At 39.2% G+C, this 27055-nt stretch overlaps 1 protein-coding gene across 3 annotated transcripts in view; it reads left to right on the top strand.

The window, feature by feature from the left end:
* tmem135 (transmembrane protein 135) overlaps positions 1-27055 on the top strand; it is a 420432-nt gene that overhangs the window by 332185 nt on the left and 61192 nt on the right. For all 3 annotated transcript variants that reach the window (XM_059646563.1, XM_048532215.2, XM_048532214.2), the window contains 2 exons: positions 22513-22554; positions 24244-24408. In XM_059646563.1, coding sequence (XP_059502546.1) covers positions 22513-22554; positions 24244-24408 — 207 coding nt within the window. The remainder of the gene's footprint in view (positions 1-22512; positions 22555-24243; positions 24409-27055) is intronic.

The raw sequence follows: 27055 nt of genomic DNA, 5'->3' as shown, positions 1-27055 counted from the left end.
GGAGCAATCATGCTTCTTGTGTATGGTTACTTAAATAACTCAATGTGTTTGCAATTAAACTCTGAGGTGCTGCCATATCATTTATAAAAAAGGGCATGATAGTCAAATGTGATTGTATCCTCATCTGGTATTGGTGATACTAGACAGCCAATATGCGTGGAAGTTCATGGTTTGCATTATTGCCTTCTTAAGTTATCTAAGTAAGTTAACTAACTAAAGGTAATTAGACCACATTTGGAATATTGGGTTCAATTCTCTTTGCCACACTACCAGAAGGATGTGGTGGCTTTGGAGAGCGTACAGAAAAGATTTCCCAGGATGTTGCCTGGTATGGAGGGCATTAGCTATGAGGAGAGGTTGGAGAAACTTCTGTTGTTCTCACTGGAACGGTGAAGGTTGGCGGGAGCCTGAAGGAGGTCTACAAGATTGTTGAGGTTGGTTGCCCCGCCGAGCTGGTTTGTTGTCCCACAGACGTTTCGTTACCATGCTTCGTAACATCCTCGGTGCAGCCTCTGATGAGGCATCAGTGTGTTTTCTCGCCTGGCTTTTAAACTTTGGGGTTCATTGCAACAGATTGCTTCACTCCTGGGTTTCCTCTGTAGTGGAATGTATATGGGGTCAAGTTCGATGTGTTTATTAATAGCAAGCTTCGTGGAGTGCCATGCTTCCAGGAATTCTCGTGCTTGTCTCTGCCTAGCCTGTCCCAGGATCTTGGTGTTGTTCTTGCTGAAGTCGTGGTTCTCCTTGTCCATCTGTATTGCGATGAGTGAGTATTCATGTTCAATACTCAATTAATGGATATTCTTGGTTGATGTAAATTATCTTGATCAATAAAGTCAATTAAGTGGAGAGGCAATTTGCTTTCCTTGGTTCCTGTAGGCCTTTGGAGACAAGACAATTGTATTGATAAATGTTACAAAGATGCCATATTGTGATTAGGATTATGAATGGAATGCCTGACATTAAGGCCTAAGGTGTTAATGAGTAAGGATGAGTATTGGTAGAATTTAATGGAGATGATGGAAGTCTCATTCACCAGCTAGAGTACTGATGAAAACCCACACTGCTTTTGTTCAGGAAAACTCATAGCAACATGTGCCTCGGGCACATGTTTTGGACAGCGTGGCTTTCTCCAGAGTCAACAGCTCCCTTGGGCAAAAGCCACTTGCGTTGAGAGCAGTCAGGTATTCAGAGGCTGGCAGCTCTTTGAACTGTAGTACAACTAAAGAGGCAGTATCTGGTATGGATGTAATCCCCACTCAAGCTGTAGGATCTTTGGAGGCTGTCCCAAATGGTAGTGGGAGAGCAGTTGACGGGGTAGGGATAGTGGGAAAGGGTGGGGAAGCAGTGGTGTTCATCAAGAAGCAAAAGTGAACAGCCTGTCTTTCCTTATGCCAGGACTCTTGCTCAGGCAAAGATCACTTTTTGAGTGAGAAGTACAGCCATGAATGCTGAATGTTACCTTGGTTGCCGTACCCCCTGCACGGGGAACCCTACATCTGCAACTTAATAGGCAATAGAATGAGACTCTTGAACGTACATTAATTGCCCCATTCACAGCCTCAATTGACACTAGATGGGATGTGGTCTGCAGGCTTTCCCACCACGGACGTAATTAGGAAGGAGGGAGGTGGGTAGCGGTATCTTCACCTAACTTGGGTACTGACTTTCCACTATTAAACCTTTCACATGGGATGGCATTAAATATTGCCTCAGATGTGTAAAGGAAACACCGGAGCAAAAGAAAGGAAGGAACAGGAAGATTTTACCTAAGATAACGCATTTAATTTTCCTTATGTATTTTGCTTGATCGAAGAAAGCTAATAACTGAACCCAAAGGACTCTGATTTATGTTATTTTTATGTGGCTCTGACGTTCACGGGAAGTAGCTTAGACATGTCTAAGGGCAGTTTGTCTTGTGGCAATGTAACATTTCTGTAATTCATTATGATGCATTTCTAAACAGTCAAAATATGTGTACTTTGCTAAAGAAAATAAGTTATACAGTCCAGAATACAAGTTGATACTGTATACATGAAGACAAAACTGCATGCTTACTTGCCAGGAAGGAAATTTGGAGATTCTTTTGCAGATTGCTCATTTTATTCCCCTTTAGATACTGGTTCTTAATTGTTTAAACATCAAATTTGGAAAGTATTGATGCTGTGTCATGGAAATAAATTAGTTACATTGCACGTTCCCTATGAGTTGCCTAGCACATGCTAACACTACCAGGGTTTATTTTCTATTTTTCACTCATTCCTTGCCAGAATCTGTGTAGTAGATAGTACAACTAATTTAAAATAAAGCTTTTTAAACAATGAACCATATGTTGCAAATTCTGTAATTTACATCCATTGTTGTTGTTTGTGACTTGGGCACAAGTATATTATCTTTAAACTAACACGTTTTCATATGTATAACTGGCATACTTAAATTATATCTTATTCTGTAGGTTGGTTAGCTGATTTGGCTGGGCAGCTAGTTTGTGATACAGAGTGATGCAAACAGTATGAGTTAAATTTCCATACCAGCTGAGGTCACCATGAAGGACTCTCCTTCTCAACCTCACCTGTTGCCTGAGGCATTGTGACCCTCAGGTTAAACCACCACCAGCTGTCTCTCCCTGATGTGAGAGAGTTCTATAGTCTTCTAGGACTACAGTGACATTTTACTGCATCAGATTATATTATCAATCCTTCTGGTTTGTGGATACAATTTTGATGCGTAGTTTCCCAAGCAGATTCAGTCGCGGGGTGATAGCTATGGTTTAAATAGATTTTAATGATTGGAAGACTTCCTATTTGATGATACAAAGTCTGTTGAGAAGATTTAAAATGAAAAACAAAATCATTTAAATCAGCAGAGTTTCTTTTTCCATTTCAGGAATTTAAGATTCATGCAACCACAGATTCACATGCACCAGAGAGAAATAGTTGTTCCTAGATGTGTTAACAGGTCCAAGCATAATAGACACAACTGTTTTAGAGAAATCATTAATCACATGTTCAGAATTTTATATGTAACATTTTTATTCATGTACTGTGGTTTATATGTATGTGTCATAGTTTAGAGGTTTCTAACTATTTTTCCAAGGTTCAAGTAACTTTGGTGTGGCTCACCTGCAGTTTTCCGAAGTTGTGTGCTGGTGGCTTTGTAGAATTTCTGTATAGTATTCTTCATGTCTGAAAAATATATTCTGTTCTACTTAAGGTACTCTTCTACTTGATTCTGTTATATGAATCAAAACTTTTGTATGCAACAATTGATTTCACTATAATTAACTGATCAGCACTACAAATACATATATATTGTGATCATTAGTCATTTAGTTACGACATGGGGTAGAGTGTTATAGGAGGCTAGACAATGAGGGCTACCATGAGATATGTGACAGAATCAGTTGAGAAGAGCGTTGAGGTGTATTTTGATACAGGAGTAACTTGCTCCAACGTTTATGCTTTTGATGAGTGGGGTAGCATGGCATGGCGAGTTTCATGTTAGGAAGAAACAGTTTGTGAATTATGAGCGATCATTGTTTGTTAAGTATCTTGTTAACAGAACAAATCGCCTTATCAGTATTCACCTGCCTATCTTAAGAAACAAGCAAGACAGTGGCTAAACTCAACATGGAAACCAGAGTGTGTTCCTAGTGGATTTGGTTTGCTGCTCACTCCAAATGTAGCCTATAACTAAACCACAGTCTAGGGCATGATCCATAGGAATGAACCAAGTATACCCTTCCTCCGTGTATATTGAATGTGGCATCTGACATATCTCAAAATTATTTTGACAGACATCTCCCTAAACCACTGAGAATGCATTGTGGAAGCACAGACTTGGATTGCATGGCACACTGGCAATTAATATTGAAAGGCTGCAGGTGGGATACTTTGCACACAGGCGAGGTACCCAGCTGATGGATTGGTCCAGCAGCATCTTGAAGTTGCTCACTTGCTTTCTTAGGCTGTAAATGAAGGTGTGTTATCTGCATGCCCGCACTCTGCATGCTTTGCCGTGCAATGCTAAATTAGTGCACTCCTATGTGTCTCTTGGGGATCTGGACTCACTGTCTGAAAGGATGATTGAGTCAGAAAGTTTCAAACATTTAAACAGTATTCAGATATTCATTTATATCGCCATAGCCCTTAGGTCTGTGGATTAAAAACTGGAAAATTGGATCAGTGTAGTCGGATCTTTGTTAACTAGTTCAGACTCAGTGAGCTGAATGGCCACTTCCTGTGGTGTAAATAGAAATGACTATTGGAATTGCAGACAAGGCTTTGGGCTTGAAATGTTAACATTGTTTCTATTTCCATAGTTTCTGTCAAACCTGCCGAGTTTCTCCAGCATTTTCTATTTTCACATAAAGGTGCGGTTGTGTGTAGATTTTATTCTTAATTATTTTTCTGCTTTTTAAATCTATTTTTGTTGAAACATCAGCATGAGAAGTGTAACTGTAGTGGTCTTTCTGATAGTACACTTAATATATTGGTTCTCTTTATGCATTCAAAATTGACTAATATCCTAACCTATTATTCAAAGATAAAAATCTTAAAATGATAAAGCATGGAAGGAGGCCAATCAGCCCACTGTGCTGTGTCAACTGTTTGGCAGGGCTATCCAATTAATCCTAGTATCCTGCTTTATCATAATAGCCCCGTACTTATTTTTCCACTTTAAGATCCTATTCAGTTTTGAATGCTACAATTGAATGTCCTACTGTTATCCTTGCTGGCAGTGCAATTCAGATCGCAACAACTCAGTTTGTAAATCAAAACTATCTTCAATTACCTGTACTTCATTTGCCAATCACTCAAATATGAGCCCTCTGGTTACTGACCCCCCGTCAATGGGAATAGTTTTTTTTTTAATTTTCTCCTAAATCTATTAACAATTTTGAGCATTTCTATTAAAACTCCTTTAAACCTTCCCTGCTTAGAGGAGGACAAACCCAAGCTTCTGTTGTCTCTATACAACGTAAGCCCATCATCATTAGCATAATTTTAGCTCTCCTTCATTTTCTAGAACTATGATATTCTTCCTAAAACAGAGTATTAGTCATGGTACTCCACCTGTTTATAAAAAATTAGCCTTAGTTCCTTGATTTTATACTCCGCCTCTATTTTTAAATAAAAAGCCTGGGAGTGCATTTACTGTTCAACAATCTTTTCAACTTGACTTGTTGCCTTCAAAGTTGATTGCACATACACTCCCATGTCTCTCTACTTCTGCACTCCCTTTAAAATTGCACCAAATCTTTCATATTACCTCTTCTCATGCTTCCTACCAAAATGTGTAATGGCTGTGTTGGATTTCATCTACCTTGTGTCTTCAAAAACCTGTCTGCACTTTACCAACTATTGATGAAAGAAGAAGCCTTCAGACCAAATAAATTAAATGTGATGTACTAATGTCAATGAACCTAAATTTCTAACAGTCCTTTCACTGCCATAATACATTGCTTGACTGCAGTGCTTGAAAAAGTTGATCCACCAAGACTGTTTGAGAAACCATTTCAATTTTTAGACACTGACCACTAAATAACAAATGAGAGTAATTTGCATTTCTAGAGTTGATACACCCAACTCCTGCCAAACAAAAATTGTACACTTAATTTCTTTTGGCTTAAAATTTTCACTTTCAGAAATGCAGCAATGTAGATTTTCAGTCTAAACATTTCTTTCCTAATGTTTATGCAAGAAAGTATACTTTCTGACACTGGGTAAGTTTTGTTTCCCATTCCTAGCTTAGAGATGTTGACCAAAATTGTGGCAGCCACATTCAGCATGAGCTGAGAACAGCTCCCTTGGCATGAGATCAAACCTGGTGGTTTCCTGATTGTCTGTTTCATTTCCATATCAAATATTGCTCACTTGGCCATCGGGAATCTCTCTGTTTCTTTTGCCATTTATTAATTTGGTGAGTGTTTCTCTTGTCATTATATCATTACTGTTGAAGAACTTTTGTTCTGAAGAATTTGTTCCCTATATCTAATTGTAATATTTCATTGGAGATTCATATAAAGCTATAACTTGCTTCAAAATGCAACAGAAGCCCTATTAACACTATTGGACTCTCGGCAGTTAATGCATGTTGGTCAAACTGTTGACACATAGCAATGAATCTATAGTGATTGAACAAGAGGCCACAGGAAAATAAGGGTATGTGTCAAAATGTCATTATTCAGATATGCTAAGGGATCCCCAAATGGGCACTTTGTCAATTGTATAAGTTTTGTTCATATAAAAAGGTGCCCTTATGATGGGAAAGCCATACCAAGGCAATAGAAAGGAGCATAATGAGATAAGGAAAAGATACAAAACTGAAGCAGGAGCTATTAGGACAGATGATTGAGAACTTGGTCAGAGAAGTAGGTTTTGTGCAGCTTGTTATTGGACAGACAAGAAAGCTTGATGCAGTTTAGAGAAGTCATTTCAAAATATAGGCTTAGATGGTTAAAAGTTGAGCTGCCAGAGGAGGTGGAGGATATTTGGTGTTGGTGACAGGGTATGTTTGTTTTAACATTCTGACATTAAATATTGTGACTGTTTGGATCATGTATTATTATTGATTAAATCTGTATTATTGTTGCTGCACATTTAATCAGCTCCAACAACACTTTTTGGTCTGAGAATGTTTTCATGGTTCTCTTCTCCATTCATCAAAGTTGTTTAGACATGCGGGATGTGTTGCATTAGAAAGAGCCATACATTTTTATTCATATCAAAGCCTAAAGGAGCAACATTTTGAAGTAAAATAAACATAATGCAAAGATTATTCTGCCTGAAGTCACAGTTAAAAATAAAGATTAAATAACAGTTGAGCTTCAATTAGCATGGTATAATAGCATTTGATTTTATTTGTAATTCTGTCTTTTTTGATAGCATTTAATGCAAAAATTTATAGCCTGTTGAAGAAATGAAAAAAGTAATTTGATTCTAACCGTAGAATATGGTGATTGAGGTCAATACTGTACAAAAGTAAGTAATAGTTGATTGAGGACTTCTTTAGGCAAGTTGGAGTATTGCAATAAGCAATCAAATGGCAAGATTATGAAATATCTTGACTTAAGAAATGTAGATTGAAAATTAATGTTAATTATAATATATCAGTCATATTTTAAAGCACAATTCTTTGTTGACTATTCATTTGTCCCAGTTATATAGCAGCTATGCAATTGTCACTTGCCAGTTTGCTCTTGCTTGTTGTAAAGAAGTTAAATTTTCACTTATGCTGCTGTGTATTAAATTTGGCTCAAAATGCAATCTTTTGAGTGCATGTGCTGCCTGAAATAAAACTCTGCTATTTTAAGAAGATTTTGCACCTTGTACAGTTAATTTTATTCTAAGAGTCACATACCATTTGTTTCCTGTGGTAGTAACAACATAAATTTGGGAATATGTGTGTGTTTGTAACCTTGTATCTTTGGCAGGCAGTTTGAAGCAAAAAAAGCAACTACTTCCAGAGACAAACAAAAACCTAGATTGGAAAACTGCAGTGGGAGCTTTGGAGTCTTCACTTTGAATCTGTACCCAGAGACTTGGAAACAATGTTACTTCAATTATAACTTGTTTATTTGTTAAGTGAAGGGCAAATTGCAATGACTATTAGTTTGTAAAAATTGTCAATGACAACGAGTGACTGAATTTACGTCATAAATGAAATAGTACTGATAGTGTTGTAAAATTTGGTCCAACTTGTCATACCTGCTTTTTCTGTTTAAAACGTTGTTATTTGCATCTCCCCTCTTTCCACCAAAAGCAAATGTGCGCCACCCCAGTGAAAACCATGACAAATGAGGTGACCATCTTTTAAAAGAATTTCAATCAAAATAGTAAGACAACAAAATGCGAGGCTGGATGAACACAGCAGGCCAAGCAGCATCCCAGGAGCACAAAAGCTTTTGTGCTCCTGGGATGCTGCTTGGCCTGCTGTGTTCATCCAGCCTCGCATTTTGTTGTCTTGGAATTCTCCAGCATCTGCGGTTCCCATTATCTCTCTCTCAATCAAAATAGTGAACATCTTGCCTTTTAAATATGTGGGACTAGCACTAATTACTGTTCAATTATACAATACAGTTGGCTTGTGTTTTTTTACTTTCTCTTTTCTCCCCTCATGTTTTGTTCACTCATAATGCTCTTGTGCTTTGTGTGTCTCTGTCTCACCTGTCAGAGATTATTTCTCCGATCCACTGGAAAGGCCACACAGGCCTCAGTTTGAGAATCACTGGACTCAATCATTAGAGAAATGTGTAAGCCATGTAAAAGAATCTTTGGTGCGAGAGAACCATCATTTTTGAGGACAGAGGTCTGGAATGAATGCAGTAGTGTGGAACAAGATATGGGATGAGGAGAAATTCTGATGCCTGTCAAAGGGTGTTAGAGATTTAAAATCTGAGATATTGCAGGCTTAGACTGGAACTTCATTGTTTGTCCGATGATGTAAAGACAGAGGTGGGAACCTTTGTAGAAAATAGATGGAAGGTTTAAATGATGAATATGATATGAGAATTGAAACAACACACCATGGGGCGGAACAGTGGCTCAGTGGTTAGCACTGCAGCCTCACAGCGCCAGGGACCCGGGTTCGATTCCAGCCTTGGGTGACTGCCTGTGTGGAGTTTGCACATTCTCCCCGTGTCTGCGTGGGTTTCCTCCGGGTGCTCCGGTTTCCTCCCACAGTCCAAAGATGCGCAGGCTAGGTGGATTGGCCATGCTAAATTGTCCATAGTGTTCAGGGGTGTGGGGGTTAGAGGGGGATGGGTCTGAGTGGGATGCTTCAAGGGGCAGTGTGGACTTGTCGGGCCAAAGGGCCTGTTTCCACACTGTAGGGAATCTAATCTAATCAAAACATGGCACTGAAAAGGTGACTCAACAGCTGGGAAAGGGCTGGTGCAGTAAGAGTTAGGCTGATGGAGCTTTGATGGGAACTGACTAAGATGGTTTATAGTTTTCAAAACCTCAGGGCAAGATATACTTAATTTATGATAAGCAGTTTGATGCATGTTTGTAGAATCACAGTTGGTGGAGAATGAGTGCTGAATGGTGTCAGGTACAAATGGAAGCTTGCGGCCAGAAGTGACTTGGAATCAAAACGCACGCAAAGTCTTTATGAAATTTAAATTCATATGTAGAATTTGGAAGGGGAAAATAATTGGAGGGAGTGCAGAAATGAGGGATTAAAGGATTCAGCAGTGGAAGGGATTGAATTGGGGATTAGTGTGTATGGGGAGATGGGAAGGATGACTGTTGTAGGACATTGAATGTCTGTGAAATTAGGAGTGAGATCTGGTGTCTTGGTAGGATGGATTGGGAAGCTCATTTTTGTTGTTTTTGGGATAAAAATTTCACTCGATAAACCAGCACTCTTTGGACTGGTAATTAATTGCACTTCACAAGATGGGTGATAGCTTCCTTCCTAAACTGTTGTGCTTTGTGGCTCTATGTGTGTACCACAGTGCTGTTAGCCAGGGAATTCAGGATGTCAACCCAGTTCCAATAGTAAAGGGATTGCAATTCCAAGTTGGGATACTATTAATGGCATGTTAATAATATTTTTAAAGTTAAGGATGCACAAGGGGAGGGCATTGATTGATTAAGTATCCTCTGTATGTAATAGAGGCTGTTGTGCCATTGAGATAAAATCCCTGCCTCTAATTCAGCAAGCCCAGGTTCAAGTCCCACTTGATCCAGAGATGTGCAATAACCTATCTGAACAGGTTGATTATAAAAACATATCTTCAGTACATTTAAAGGGACAGTTCTGTGATTCTGATGGTGGTTAAGAAAGAGTCAGATATTTGAATAAAAACAGAATATTGCAAATACTGGTAATCTGAATTAAAAATAGAAACTACTGGAGAAACAGTAGACTTGGTAGTATCTGTGGAGCGAGAGAAGTTGAATTAGCATTTCAACTATAATACTACCAGATCTGCTGATCCAGCTCTTTCTATTTTTATGCGGGTTGTGTTTGCTGACGCAGACAACTGCAGGCAACTAAGCATACACACTCATTGCAAAACACACTGACATCATCACTTCAATTTTGTACGTGACATCATGCGCAAATGCATTACTATACATGTGCATTGAAGCATGCACAATTTTGAAGTGGGCTGCTATGGTAGGAAGAACAGTGAGGGCAATGGGGAGATGGGTGCGCAGGACAGGGGTGGTGGTGGGGGTGGGGGTGGGGATAGGAGGATAACATACAGGAGCAGAATTATTTCCACAGATTAACTATCCTTGCTGAAGAAATGCCTCCTCAGTTCTATTCTAAAGGATTGTCCCTTCACTCTGAGGCTGTGTCCTTGGGTCCTAATCTGTCCTACTAGTGGAAACAACTCCTCCAAGATCATACAGCAGGCAGTGTAGAAAGCTAATGGCATGCTGGCTTTCATAGCAAGAGGAATTGAGTGTAGGAGCAAAGAGGTCCTTCTGCAGCTGTACAGGGCCCTAGTGAGACCGCACCTGGAGTACTGTGCGCAGTTTTGGCCTCCAAATTTGAGGAAGGACATTCTGGCTATTGAGGGAGTGCAGCGTTGGTTCACGATGTCAATTCCCGGAATGGCGGAACTATCATATGTTGAAAGATTGGAGCGACTGGGCTTGTATACACTTGAGTTTAGGAGGATGAGAGGGGATCTGATTGAGACATATAAGATAATTAAAGGATTGGACACTCTGGAGGCAGGAAGCATGTTTCCACTCATGGGTGAGTCCAGAACCAGAGTACACAGTTTAAAAATAAGGGTAGGCCAATTAGAACAGAGTTGAGGAGAAACTTCTTCACGCAGAGAGTGGTGGATATCTGGAATGCTCTGCCCCAGAAGGCAGTGGAGGCCAAGCCGCTGGATACTTTCACGAAAGACATGGATAGAGCTCTTAAAGATAGTGAAATCAAGGGTCATGGGGATAAGGCAGGAACTGGATACTGATTGTGGATGATCAACCATGATCATAATGAATGGTGGTGCTGGCACGAAGGGCTGAATGGCCTATTCCTGCACCTATTGTCTGTTGTCAGTTGTCTATTCTATATAGGCCTCTCTGTAATCTGTAAGTTCCAATCAGATATCCTCATCCTTCTGAACTGCATTAAGTAGAACCTTGGAGTCTGCAACTGTTTCTTTCATGACTAGCTCTTCATCCCTGGGATCATTCTTGTAAAGCCACCTCTGGACCCCTCCAACACCAGCACATCCATCCTTAGATACAGGGCCCAAAACTGCTCACAATATTTCAGGTATGGTTGGACCAGAGCCTTACACAGCCTTGGCAGCACATTTCTGCTAATGTATTCTAATCCTCTTGAAATAAATGCAGACATTGCATTTGCTTTCCCAACTGCCAACTAAACTTGCATGTTAATTTTGAGATAATTACCGGACTAGGACTCCCAAGTGCTTCAGATTTCCGAAGCCTTTCTCAGTGTAGAAAATTGTCTATATCTCAATTTTTCCTACAAACTGCATAACCTCACACTTGCCCACGCTGTATTCCATCTGCCACTTCTGGCCACACTCTGTTAGCTTGCCTGTGTTCTTCTGAAACTTTCCATTTTCTGAACACTACCTACCTGTCCACTTATCTTTGTGTCATCTACAAACTTAGCAAAAATGCCTTCCATTCCTTTGTTCAGATTGTTAATGTACATTGTAAGTAGTTCTGGTTCTAATACTGACCTCCAGAGCTCACTAGTCATCGGCTGCCATCCTGGAAAAGATCCCTTTATCTCTACTCTCTGCTTTCTGCCAGTCAATCAATTTTCTATCCAAAGTACCTTGACAGTAACTTTCCCTTAACACCATGAATTCTTATCTTAATTAGTAATCTCCTGTGCAGCACCTTGCCAAAGGCCTTTGGAAATCCAGATAGGTCGTATCCACTAGATCTTGCTTGTCTGACTTGCTTGTTACTTCCTCAAAAAATTCTAACAGATTTGTCAGAAATGACCTCCCTTTGATGAAGCGGTGCTGACTCAGCCCAATTTTAGTATGTATTTCCAAGTGCTCTGTAAGCTCATCTTTAATAATGGACTTTTAAAATCTTACCGATGTCTGGCTAACCAGTCTATATTTCCCTTCTGCCTCCCTTCCTTCCTTAAACAGGGATATTATGCTAACCATTTTCCAGTCCTCTCGGACCCTCCCTGATTCCAGTGATTCCTTAAAGATCACCATCAATGACCTACAGTCTCCTCAGTTATCTCCTTCGTAATCCTGGGGTGTAGTCCATCTGATCTGGGTGATTTATCCATCTTTGGACCTTTCTGCTCCTCCAGCACCCTCTCGTTAATGATGGTGACTACATTCGCCTCTAACCCTGATTCTCTTGAAGTTCTAGTATGCTGTTGGTGTCTTCCATTGTGAAAACTGATACAAAGTACCTGTTCAGTTTCTGTGCCAATTTTTTGTTCCCCATTGCTACTTCCCATGCTCAGTCCAATGACAACTCTTGCATCTCACTTATCTTTTAAGAAGTTAAAAAACTTTTGTTATCTTCTTTTACATTACTAGCTAGCTTACACTCATATTTCATCTTCTTGCCCTTACTGCTATTTCATTAATTGCTGGATTTTAAAGAGTTCCCAATTCTCTGGAGTTTTCTACTAATTTGTATGCTTTTTCTTGTACATTTATGCTGTCCCTGACTCCCTTGTCAGCCATGGTTGCCTTATCTTGCCCTTAATATGTTTCTTCTCCTTGGGATGTATTTCTGCTGGGCCTATCAAATTACACCAGGAATTCCTGCCATTGCTGCTCCACCTTCTTCCATGCTAGGCTCCTCTTCCAATCAACTCTGGCCAGCCCTGTAACTTGCAGTTACGGTAAATCCTCTGTATCCACGAAATTACAAATCTCAAATTTGCCCGTATGTGCCAAAGAATAAATAACAACAAAAATCAACACCCGCGGGCAGAAATTGCATTCTGCAACATTTTTAACCACTTTAATCTATTTTAAATGATCCCCGCACTCCCAAATTTCATCAAAGTCATGAGGGTTCTCAGGAATTGGAGCCCTCACGGATTCGGAGGAAGGGCTGTGCCTTTACTCAATTGTAATATTGTTATTGTTATATCTGATTCCAGCATTTTTCTCTCAACAGGAGGGTGAATTCTATTATTTTATGATCACTGCTTCACCTTATTCTCCCTAATCAAGTCTGCATCATTACACATGACCAAATCCAGAATTGCCCATTCCCTAGCTGCTCCAAAAATCCATCTCATAGACATTCTACAGATTCCTTTTCTTGGGATCTGCTACCAACCTGATGTTCCCAGATCATCTACTCACTGAAAACCTTCATGATTATTGTAATAGCGCCTTTTTTACAGACCTTTTTCTAACTCCTTAGTTATTTTTTTCCCCAACGTCCTGACGACTGCTTGGAAGCCTGTACACAGCTCTCATCAGGGTCTTTTTTCCTTAGCAGTTCGTCGACTCTACCCATGCAGGTTCTATGTCTTCCAACTCTATATCTCTTGGCATCGATTTAATTTAATTTCTTACTAACAACGCAAGCCTGACCCCTCTGCCCAACTACCTGTCCTTTTGATAGAATGTGTGTCCTTGGATATGTAGTTCCAAACCCTGACCTCCTTGCCACCATATCTGTGTGATACCCCACAATGTTGGATCTGCCAAATTCAACCTATGTTACAAGCTCCTTTACCTTGTTTTGTATACTGCATGTATTTGAGTACAATGCCCGATATTGACTGCCTCCTCTAATAGTTGTCCCCACATCTGGCATGCTTGAAGTTAGATTCCTGACCCCTTCTATTTGTTCTGGAACCTTTAATAATCTCTGCTGAGCCTTCCCCCTCTCTAAATCCACAGTCCTCGTTATGTGATTCTCCAGGATTCTAGTCACAGCGGGATTCAGGTGGAGCCCACACAATTGGAACAATTTCCCAGTACTGCTAGCAATATCCCTCGAATTCGAACCGATTTATCCCACACCAATCTTTGAACCACACGTTTATCTCATTAATCTTGTTGAAGCAGTGCCAGTTAGCTCGTGGCCCAGGTAATAATCTAGAGATTGTTATCTTTTTGGTTCTGCTTTTAATTTAGCCCTAAAATGCTCATAATCCCTCAGCAGAATCTTTTTCCATTTTCAGCACATATTATTGGTACTTATGTGAGCCACAACAACTGGCTCTTTGCTGTCTCACTCCAAGTTCCTCTGCAACCCAGATGAGATATCCTCATGCCAGGCACCAGGCAAGCAACAAATCCTTCAGGATTCTCCATGATGACTACAGAAAACAGCATCTAAAGCCCAGGTTATAGTGTTTCCAATTCCAACTACATTTCTCTTTTCTTCCCCCTCTTGAATGACTTCCTATACCACGGTGCCATAGTCAGTTTGCTCATCCTCCCTACAGCCTCCACTCTTGTCTGTCCAGGATGCAAGAATCTCAAACCTGTTAGACAATATCCAGGGCAGAGGCTCCTTCAGTACCACCTCCTGAGTCCCTGTATCTGCCTCACTTGTTGTCACACCTTCCTGTCCCTGACCACTGACTGGATTTGACATAGTTAATTAAATAGTTAAGGGGCGTGACTGCTTCCTGAAACAATGTCCAGGTAATATTTCTCCTCAGTAATATATCACAGTTTATGAAGCTTAGACTCTAATTCATCAACTCTGAATTGAAGTTCCTCAAGCAACCAACACCTATTGTAGATGTGGCCACTGTGAACCAGAATAAGGTCCACCAGCTCCCACTTCATGCCGTTAAAACACATCACCTAGGCCAGCATCTCTATTTTCATTACTTAGTTCTTAATTTGATTTAAAAAAAATTGTACTGGTCTTCTGTTTATAGACTGTAAACATTTCCCCTATTTGCCATCAATTTGAATGTAACCTATAATAGTCAAATTAGTAGCTAACACCAACCAGTGAATTTATGGTTGACCTGTAATGTCAATCATTTTGACCTGGGCCCCTAACCCTGGGCTAAAATTCATCCTGTTTAAAAAAGCCTTACAAATTATGAGGCAAAAAAAGCAAGCGAAAAGCACTTCTTCCCCACTACACCAAATTGCCACGCTGCGTCCAAATTCCCTGAACTATATACTCAGTCAGGTTATGTCTCTCTCCCATTGTGGCACTTCTTCCTGATTGTGTGATGCTTACTAATCTGGATGTGGGATGAGGGATGATGGGGAAAGTGATGTTGGATCTGGATAGCAGGTGGTAGAGAACTCCTGCAGTAAGAAGGGATGAGAAGAAGTATCTGGGAGCCGGAGGGACTGCAGAAGAGAGAAGGGGCGAGAGCCTCCCGGCTCCTGGACCCTTCTTATGGCCCACCAAAGCGTCCTCTTCAGCCTGTCCTGGATCTCAAAAGCCCATCCCACCTCCCTTCCCGGGTCTTCCTGAAATCTTCACCACAGTCTCAGTCTGTTGACCACCCCCTGCTCTGTGTCACCATCTGTCCACCCTCACAGTTCCAATGTCTCCCTTACCCGAAGTTCTGACCTTGCTCTACCTCGCTGCTTATCTCTCTCTCTCCCGACTGTCTTGATCTCTCACCTCCCCGCCTTGCCCAGCCTTGACCTCTCCTTCCCAAGTCTGGCCATGTCCCCCTGAAGTGTGCGAATTTGAGAGTCAAATGTGGCATTTTAGGCAGATAATTTTTATTTCCCTCTGTATTCTTTGCAGGAATATAGATGCTGCGAGCCATCCCTATTGGTCTTAAGAGCAGTTAGTCTGTTCTTAAGAGTAGTTAAGGGCCAAATACATTGCAATGGGTCTGGTGTTTTCACCAGACTGACTAGAAATGCAGATTTGATTCCCTAAAAGGCGTTTGGGGACCAGATGGAATTTTTACAACAATTGATATTTGTTGTTATGATCACTATTACGGAAACTAACTTTATTTTCTAAGTTTATTGATTGAATTTCAATTTCACCAACTGTTGCAGTGGGATTTGAAAGTTTATCAAATGAATAGGCTTTGGAGAGACATAAAAAAGTTGTCACAAAATTCACAAATTCTAATCTGCTTTTGTGGTTTCAGTATTTATTTGTGTGATTCAGTTCAATTTCTAGTTAATGGTCAACTCAGGATATTGATAATTAGGGTGCAATGATGGTAATGCCATTTAATATTGTAGGAAGTCATTATCTGGCACTTTCTTGTCACAAATGTTACTTACCCTTTTTCAGTCAAAGATTAATTATTGATGGACTGCTTCACTATCTGAGGAGCTTGGTCTGAGGTGGCTTTCAAGAATTGGTGATAGAAGAGATCAGACTTGAGCCCAGCTGTCCTTGCCTGTTTTTTGTTAATGGACCCAGGAAAACCTGCCAGGCAGGGTAAAGGTTAAAATGGTATTTCGTTCTAAGGCATGTGTTGTATTTCAAAGGCCTACTCAGCTGGTACAAAAAGGCTTTGTTGCTCCCATATTTCCCTATCCTACCAGTATTGAAACTAGAAGTGAATGAGCCTGGTTGACTTCGTTTTTAATCTTTTCACATTTAAAAAATTAAAAGTCCTTTCATTGTTCCCTCAAAATTACTGAAAATCCTTAATAATATGGTACTATTTCACTCTGCCGTTGAGTTAGTGAAAAATTTCAAGTGCTCATAGTTAATATGCAAGGTCTAACTTTAATCTTAAAGACACAGTGAGAATGAGTTGTGCAGGAAATTAAAATATTGGCTGATCATACACTCTGCATTATTATTCCATGTCAAAAGGCGTTCCCTTGTGGGTCCATTGTATTTCATAATCAAAACTGCTTTTTCCTATACATTGTCTCCCTGACATGACTGGGATTGAGTTTCTTGCAAGGTGGTTTTGCTAGTGCTGTTGACAGGGCTTTAAATTAACTTGGCAGGAGTTGGGGAACAAGGACAGAACAATAGATGAGAATATCAGGTTTTGCGAAATACTTGGGGATACAGCTGACACTCGCGTAGAGAATAGCAAATTAATAGGTGAAGTTGGAGTAAAATGAAAGAAATGGTCTAAGACAAAGCTAATGTGCATATTTGTAAATGTATGGAGTATAGTGAATAATGTTGGGAGTTACAGATGTAGATTGCGATGTGGAAATACGATGTGTGGCAATAACAGAAACTTGGCTTAAAGAAGGGCAAGATTGAATGTTAAATATTCTCAGGTACAAGGTGAAAAGGAAGGAAAAGAGGAGGGTAGCAGTATTGATTAGAGAGGACAGTGCTGGAGAAGAAAGATCCCTGAGGGTTCATGGATAGACCCATTTTGGTTACAGCTAAGGAATAAAAAGGGTACAATTACATAGCTCGGTGTGATCTGTAAAAAGGAACAAATCTGCAAGGAAACTATGGAGAAATGGCAACATTACAGAATAATGAGGGAATTTAGTTATTTTAATGAGGGAACTCAAATATAGACTGGGATACTGGTATATAAGAGCAGTGAGTGTCTAGTGTTCAGGAGAGTTTCCTACAGCAGTGTTTGTCCAGTCCAACAAGAAAGGATACATGTTTAGATTTGGTCCTTAGAAATGAGATGGGCCAGGTGGATCAAGTGTCACAGGGAACTTATAAAAGACAAAAATAATAAGATTCAAGATGATGGTGGAGAATGACATACAGCAATCTAAAATAAAAGTTAATTGGCAAACAGCTGTCATCAATGGGGCAAGAACTCAAACAGAAAAGATAGCACAAAAAATTTCAGATTTATCTGGATGACAAAGGGAATCAAGGTTAGCCTAAGAAAAAAAAGCATATGACAGGTTTATGACCAAGATTGAGAACCAAGAACAATATGAAGGTTTAGAGGGGAGCTGAAAAAGCAAATAAAAGAAGCAAAGAGGAATTATGACAAAAGTCTAGCAACTAACATAAAGGGGATTTCCAAAGTTGCATGAAGTAAAAGAGTGGTTAAAGGAGAAGTAAGGCTCATTGGAGATCCAAGATGGGATTTATGTTTGGAGGCAGGGAGCATGGCTGAATGAATACTTTCTTCTGTCTTTTTGCAAAAGAGAAAAGTGCTGTCAAGCCCATGGTAAGACAGAGGAAACACTCTGTCATTAGAAGGGTAAAAAATAAAGAAGGAAAAATTATTTGATTTATTGTTAGTGCTTAAAGTTGATAAAACACTAGAACTGGATGAGATGCATCCCAGGATTTTGAAGGGAGTGAGGGTAGAAATTGCAGGGGTACTGGCTGTGATATTTTGGTCGATCTTAGACTCGAGGGTGGTGCAAGAAGATTAAAGAAATTCAAACAGTATGGCCTTGTTTAGGAAGTTTGCAAAGAGAGTCCCAACAATTGTGGACTAATCACTTTAACTTCAGTGGTAGGGACTCTTCTAAAGACAATTATTTGGGATAGAATTAGTAGTCACCTGAAAAGTGGGTTGATTAGGAAGCATCAGCATGGATTTCTAAAAGGCAAATTGCATTTAACTAACTTGCTGGAATCCTTTGAAAAGGTAACAGAGTCCTGGTGAGGATATTGCTGCTGTTGTGGTAAATGTTGATTTTCAGAAAGTATTTGATACAGTGTCAAGTAAAACGTGAGGAAATTTATAGGTTACGATATAAAAGGCACTGTGGCAATATGGATGCAAAATTGGCTGATTGATAGGAAACAGAGACTAATAGTCAGTGGATATTTTGCAGGCTGGAGGAAATTTGTAGTGGAATTCCCCAAGGGGCAGTATTGGGATCCTTGGTTTTCTGAATCTTATTGTGTAGTGGACAATTTTGCAGATGATTTGAAACTTGGAAGATTGTAACCTGTGAGGAGGACAGTGTGATAACACCAAAAAGACATTGACGAGTTGTTGGGGTGGGTAATGGATAACAGATGACATTCAATGCAGAGAAGTGTGATGTACTGTACTTGGTTGGAAGAGCATTGAAAGACAATGTGAAATAGAAGATTCTGAAAAAGGGTCACTGAATTCAAAATATTAACTCTACTTATTTCCACAGATGATACCATACCTGCTGAGTTTCTCCAGCAATTTCTGTTTATGTCTCAGATCTGTAGTTCTTTGTTTGAATAAAATAGAGGGTATTTTCTGAAGGGAGTGCAGGAGCAGAATGACCTTGGGTATATATGTGCGCAGATTAATGAAGGTGGCAAAATAGGTGCAGTTAATAAGCATAGTGTATCCTCAGATCTATTAACAGAGGCATAGATTATAGGAACAAAGAGGTGATGTTGAACTTCACAAGACACTTGTTAGGTCTCAGGTGGAGTATTGTTTACTGTTGTGGTGCTATATGATCAGAAAAATAAGAATATATTGGTGAGAATGTAGACTCAATTTACAAAAATAGTTTCGGGTATGTTAAACGTCAGTTATGAGGATAGACAAAAGAAATTGGGACTGGTTTTTAAAATCATGAGCTGGATGGGCAGAGAAGAGGAACAAGAGCACATAGATTTAAAGTGATGTACAACTGAGGCAAGGGTGTTTATGAGAAAAGCTTCTTCACACGGTGAGCTGTTATTGTGTGGAATGCATTGCCTGGAGATGTGGTAGAAGCAGGTTCAAGTCAAGGCATTCAGGAGCGCTTTGGATGGTGATTTGGATCGTAATAGTGTATGGAGAAAATGCAGGAGATTAACACTAGCGGAAGAAGTTCACCTAAGAGCTAGTGCAAGCATGATGAGCCGAATGGTCTGTTTCTGTACCATAACAACTTTGTCAGAATCATCAGCTTTCTCAAGAAAATCAGTGACATCGTTCCCTTTCATCTCGTAGGCAGTTGCCTACTGAATCTGCATGAAATGGAAATGTATGATCTAGTAAATTTAAGTATCTTTAACATAGAAAAAAATGTGTAGGAGTAGGCTGTTCAGCCCTTCGAGCCTGCATCACCATTCAATGTGATCACGGCGATTGTTCAATCTCAGTATCCCATTCCTGCCCTCTCCCCGTATGCCATGACCCAATAGGTCACATGGACCACGCCCAGCTCCCCTTGAACATATCTAATAAACTGGCTGTAGGAGCTTTGTGTAAGAGAGAATTCCACAGGTTCACAACTGAGTAAAAAAAATTCTTCCTCATCTCAGTTCTGAATGGTTTGCCCCTTATTCTTAGACTGTGACTCCTTGTAATGAACTTCCCCAACACTGGAAACATTTTTCCCACATCTAGCCAGCCCAGTTCATCTAGATTTTATGTTCTTATGAGATCCTGTTTGATTCTTATAAATTTCAGAGAATACAAGCCCAATCAATCCAGTATTCTCTCATACGTCAGTCCTGACATCCTGGGAATCAGTCTGGTGAATCTTCGCTGGACTCCCTCAATAACAAGAATGTCCTTCCTTAGACTAGGAGACCAAAACTACACACAAAGTGTGGCCTCACCAAGGCCCTGTATAACTACAACAAGACATCCTTACTCCAATAGCCAAATCCCCTCACTGTGAAGGAAAGCATGCCATTAGCTTTCCTCACTGCCTGCTGGACCTGCATGCCAACCTTCGGTAACTGTCCCACCATGACACCCTGGGTTTCATTGCACCTCACCTCCTTAACTGCCACCATTCAGATAATAATTTGCCTTCTTGTTTTTGCCACCAAAGTGAATAACCTCATATTTATCCACATTGTGTTGCAGCTGCCAGGTAATTGCCCACTCAGCTAGTCTGTCCAAGTCACCCTGCACCTCTTCACATTCTCCTCACAGCACACGCTACCACCCAACATAGTGCATCTGCACATTTGAAGATATCACATTCAGTTCCTTCACCCAAACCATTAATGTATGTTGTGAATGGCTGGGGTTCCAGCACTGAACCCTGCAGCACCCCCACTTGGTCACTGCCATACTGTAAAGGACCTATTTATTTTAACACTCTCCTTCCTTTCTGCCAAAGTCGATACACTATTTCAAATACCATGAGTTTGAATTTCCCTTACTAATCTCTTGTGTGGGACCTTGTCAAAAGCCTTCTTTAACTCCAGAAACACAACATCTACTGATGCACCACTGCCTATCCTACTGGTCACATCCTCAAAAAATCCCAGAAGATTTATCGAGCATAATTTCATGAATTCATGCTGACTTGGGCTGATTCTGGCACTGCTTTCTAAATGCTCAGCTATTGTATCCTAATGATTGACTCCAGCATTTTCCCCACCACCAATGTCAGGCTAACAGGCCTATAATTTGTCATTTCCTCTCCCTCGTTTTTTTAAAGTGTGGGGTAACACTAACTACCCTCAAGTCCATTGGAACGCTTACAGAGTTTACAGAATGCTAGAAAATGATCACCGATGCATCTGCTATTTCTAGAGCTACTTCCTTAACCGCTGTCAGATGCACAGCATCAAGCCCTGGCAACTTAGCATGTTTTAGTCACATCAATTTCCCCAGTACCATTTCCTGATTAATAAGGATTTCTTTCAGTTCCTCCTTAATGCTTGACCCTCTGTCCCCAAACATTTTCTGAAGATTATTAGTGTCCTCCTTAGTGAAGTCAGATCCAAAAGTATTTTTTCAAATGGTCTGCCATCTCTTCGTTGTCTATTATGAATTCACCTGATTCCAAATGCAAGGAACCTACATTTGTTTTCACCAGTCTTTTTTCTCTCCACATATCTATAGAAGATTTTGCAGTCAGTTTTTATATTTTCTGCAAGTTTACTCTCTTATTCTATTTTCCCCTTCTGAATTAAACCCTTTGTCCCGCTGTGCTGAGTTTAAAAATTCTGCCCGTCCTCAGTTTTAGTGCTTTTTTTGGCTAATGTATATGCCTCCTCTTTAGCTTTAACATTGTTCCTGATTTTCCCTTGTTAGTCATGGTTGAGCCACCTTCTCTGTTCGACTCTTGCGATTAGTATTTAAAGTACTTTATATTTTTACCTGAAACCCCTATCTTCTTTTTTCTTTCCTGTTCTCTACCTGAAGATATTGAATCCAGCTGGTTTATGATTCCTTCTGTCTTAGAAGCTTTGAAGTATGAGGCTTAGTAGGGAATAGATTCAGTGTGCTCCAATTGACATTGTCTGCCTGCCATCCACCTTGAGGTGTGCTGTTGGATTTGATATTGTTGTCGCCACCTTTCCCTTACATGTACTTTCCAGCAGAAGTTTAAAGAAATAGAGACCAAAGGTAGAAATTTTGGCTGTATTTTATTCACTCGATCTTTACTCCCTTTCCCCAAGTACAAAATACTTGCTAGTAAATCCTATAAGGAATTTAGGAAATTAAGTTTTTTGCCCAAAGGATGGATAGAGTTTTGAGCTCGCAGCCGTAAGCAGTTGAGGCAATGTGTGTAAATTATTTTCAGAAAAACCTAAGTAAAAATGAATGAGGAAGGAGCAAAATGGATATGTTGATGGGATTTGAGAAAGAATGATTGGAGGAAGGTCATATGGAACTTGGACCTATTGGGCTGAATTGATGTTCCTTTATTGAAGACAGTATGTCAAACAATATAAATCACCAGACATTACCACAGAATATGCATGCTTTCTGGCAGGTTTGACTGCATGTATGAATCAAGTGATGTTTGTTTTCCAGATGCAAAGATGGCCTCAAGGGATTTGCTTTCTCAGCACTCAAGTAAGTAGTAAAAAATGTGAATTTTCTAAATTTTATTTGGTAATTTTTTTGCTCAAAAGACTAAACAGTAAACATAAATCTATTTACATATTAATTTATAAAGAAGTTTTCTATTATGGATATCATTTTCAGGATTATACAACCTCAGTGACATCATTTATTTTTAAAAAAATCAGCAAGGCCCACATGTCGCTGTTGCTGAGTTAGTGGTAGAGTCATACAGCACAGAAACAGACCCTTCAGTCAAACTCATTCAGGCTGACCAAGTTTCTCAATCTAAATTAGTCCTGTTTACCTTGAATGATACTGTAGGATGATTTGGTAATGCCATCCTTCATTGGTGCAGCTTGTTGTCCTGACTGCGAGACACGTAGGGAAGACTATTGCCCACAGTTATAATTATTATCTTCATTCTGAAGTCGAGTCAGATGGATCTGTCCTACTGTGTCAAGACACGAGTTAATTAAAGTGTAGTTCCAGCCTCTACTGAGAAAATGGAGCATTGACAGATCAGCTTGCATAGATATAATTTTGAGTTGAGTTTCCTTCAATGTTGACGTTATTGTATTTTTACAATGTCAGACAGATGGAACTCTTTTTAAAGCAAGTAAAAGCAGCTCTTGTAACATCAGGTAACATCACTCATGAGCCCTTGGGTAAAAACTGAAGAAAGAAGTTGGAAATCAACTTCAATTTTACAGCTATATTGAATTTCATAGTAAAATCTTTTTCAGGTGTTGGTAAGAACATAGGGTTATAAATAGAAATCATTGGTTCAGCCTTTGCTAAAGTATACATAAAACATCTACACTTTAAAATGTTATGACTCTTAAATTCTTACATTAAAAATTATTGTTTTAACCGGCACTGCCACAATGTTAGTCTTCTTGCTATGAGGCCTACAAATGGCTCCTCTCTGTGGCAGAAGTGCATGAGTTCTTGAAGTTTGAAAGCTGAAGCACAAGAGATAGTTAGCTCTGATGCATCTAGAATACCATTGATGACCTGAAGTCTAAAATGTAGTATTGTCAATATAAATTACAGATGGTTTCAATTACAAATCACCAATGTTTCCCTTGTGCATTGGAAGCATAAATTCACCAACTTTTTGATTATCTGGTTCAATTTCTGGATTATGGCCATTGTAAATAGTTAATTTTTGCTTTAACACTTGGGATCTTCAATTTTGTATATATTCTTTCCTTCGTTATTCAAATTTTTGATTTGTGAGTGAGCAATTCCATACCCACCAGAGGTCTGTTGTACATCACTGAAGTGGCCATACTTCATGTGTAATGCTAAGCATTGAATACTGGCAAGTTATTCTGTCCTCACTCGATGTTAACACATGGAATTTCCAGCTAGGCACTAGGCAATTATCTGGATTTTAAAACTCATATAATTGTTTCCATTCCTTAACCTAGGTGTGTTAAAACCGCAAAAGGTATTTCAACTGCTGCCTAACTGAGATTGCTAACTGAAAACAGACTGGGAATTATGTGGTAATACATCTGTAATAAAGTCATCAGGGAGCCTTAGATTTTAATTTCAAGATTAAATCATTTCCAACCTCAATCCTGATTTGTATTTTTTAAGGAATGCAATGCCTTACCACATTAGAAATTTAAAGACTCAGTGCTGCTTTTTGCATTTTGTTTCATGAATATGTTGTTGATTCCCAAATGTTAGGTTTATTGTTGGAAAGGAAGAAATTCCTACACATCCAGTTTTGGCAGAACTGCGGAATATCAGTGTACCCAGTGGCCAGACTACTGAGCATCAGGCAATAGAAGATCCAAACAAGAAGACCGAGAAGTCTTTTCTAGCCTTGACAAGACAACTAGTTGACAGAATGTAAGAAAATATTTTAATTACCAATCATGTCTTTTTTCTGTGTGAGACATTACTTCAATTGTCTAACAATGTAAGCATGAGACCATAGGAAAATATATTTTTGAGCAAGTCAAGATAACCTGTGGCACTGTTCATTACATTATTTTTAGAGAGAGTACATAGTTTTAGTAGGTACCATCTGCATGGTCAATTATAAAATAGTTGGATTTCAACACGTAAAACTTAAAGAAATGAAAATCTAAACTCAGAATTGCAAAGTTTAAAAGTCTATTTGACTGAGCTAATACATTGGGTGCTTAGGCAAATTAGAAGTAGGTTGCAAGTTTATGCATTCTCCATAAAGGCAATATGATAACCAGTCCTTTTAAAAAAAGAGCTTTAATTTAAAGGGAGACTTACAATTAGATAGTACCCTTCACACTTCAGGAGATACCAAAATGTTTTGCAACTAGTTAAGTATTTTTTTGAACTGCAGTTGTGATAAATGTAGCACAGCAGCCAATATATACGACATGAGGTTCCGCAAAGAGCAATGTGATACTGACTAGATTAATCTGTTTTATGCTCCTGATTGAGGAATAGCTATTAACCAGGCCACTGGGAATAAATCATCAGTTTGTTTGAAAAATCGTGTCAAGAGGTTTTTTGTCTGCTTTATAGGCAGAAAGGACCTTCATTTAACATTAGATCTAAAAGATGGCGCCTGCAACAGCGCAATACTCTCTTTGTACTGGATTTGTGTGTTGGCATAGATCTTTGTGTTCAAGCCTTCTCACGTGGAGACTTCAGCCCTGTAGCGTTTGATTCAGAAGCACAAATGCTGCCGATGGAATTTAAGATTTTAGATACACACAAATAAAGCTATATCGAACTGGCCAGATGCCTGACTGAGGGTGATATATCATTCAATATTTAGGAAAGGGAGAATTACTTTAGTTAGTTCTTATTTTAGCTTCAGTTAGCTCCTCTTACATGAGTTTGGTGTGATTTTTGTTTACAGCCAAGCTAAACAGGTCACTTATGATAAGAAGTCATGATTCTTTTTCTCAATTAAGTATAATTTTATAGCAGCATTGACGCTGTTGTGACTTTAGAGATTGTCAACAGATGTAATTTTCTGTAAAGTGCATGTGGGCTGGTCAATGCAAAGTTTAATTGTAAACGTTTCAAATAACAAGGGCAGAGGAGAAAAAGTAAGTCACAACATATATAAGATCATAGTAAACTGAAATTGTGATTAAATGGTGAAGTGTTACAGAAACTTTCTCTCTTACCTTTAAATTAAATGAAAAACTTTTAATTTCTGTTTCTTATTTTGCATGCATAAAACAGGAAACACAAGCTTCTTTTGAAGATGTTAATTTAACGTACTAAATAGTAAGTTGTTGATGTGCCATTTGTGGAATATGCAATGCTAAGTGAAAAATGAATCCGATCTTTTAACAAAATGAGAAACAGAGATAATTTAAGATACATTTGTGGTTTTGCAAATACCAAATTGAATTAAGTACATCATACTAGGATATGTCTCAAAGGATCATCTGGGTGATTCATCTTCATTATTCTAGTGGAGATGAAGCAGGCTTGAATGGCCAGTCACATCTAAAACACAGACAGTATGACTAGCAGACAGTATTATATTAGATGTTCCAATAGTCTGTATTGCCTAGAGTCAAATGATTGTGATCAAAAGAAAATGAATAAGGGGTCTTGTATCTACCATTGTTTTATTGAGGCCAACACAATAGAACCGGAAATAGTTCAAAGAAGTCTGCAGCCATTGATGCTGGGATAAGGTCTTCAATTGCAGTATTAAGTTTAAATTTTCTAATCTTGGTTGTAGTGCGATTCTGACAATAAATGTATAAATATAAAAGCCAATAAGGATAGGAATCCTTGTTAGTAATGGGATCCCACTTGCCACTTGGCTAGATGAAATAGCTATTCTCTATCATGAATAGTTCAAAGCCAGCTTGGAAGTGGTGGTAGTTGTATTTCTTCTGATCTGAAACCTGACATTTTTGCACTCCCTGCTTTCTTAAAGCAGCCCAATCTTCGTCTGAAAAGAATGTTGAAACATGCTGGAAATCCGACGATCGTTCATCATAGCTGGGAGAAGTTAAAATTGTAATGGTTTTAAGCAGGATAAAAAAGGAGGAAAATGAAAACAGACTATAAGGGAGCATGTGTAATAAGGACAATGCAGAAATTTTTTGAACATTCATGATCTGTGGACATCACTGGCAAAGCTAAAATTTAATCTCCAAACCTAATTGTTTGTGAGTTGAGTTGCCTTCTTTAATTGCTACAGTCTTTGGGGTGTAGGTACATCATAAATGAATGTGCAAAAACTGTGCGGATGGAACATTGTGTAAAACCTGAGGTTTTGCCCTTTGGCAGGAAGGCTCAAAGAACTGAATATTATTTAAATAGTGAGACTGCAGAAAGCTGCAGCATGGAGGGGTTTGCAGGTCCTTGTACATGAATTACGAAATGCGAGCATCCAAGTTCATTGGGAAACAGACAAGGCAAATGGACCATTTGCCTTTATTTTAAAGTGGATAAAGTATTAAAATAGGAGACTTTTGCTAAAACAATACAAGGCACGAGTTAAACCACAGATGGAATACCGTGAACAGTTTTGATC

This window comes from Stegostoma tigrinum, chromosome 6, assembly GCF_030684315.1.
Source record: "Stegostoma tigrinum isolate sSteTig4 chromosome 6, sSteTig4.hap1, whole genome shotgun sequence".
In the NCBI taxonomy this organism is placed as follows: Eukaryota; Metazoa; Chordata; class Chondrichthyes; order Orectolobiformes; family Stegostomatidae; genus Stegostoma; species Stegostoma tigrinum.
Note: the sequence above shows the minus strand (reverse complement) of the source record. Positions and strands in the feature narration are given on the sequence as shown.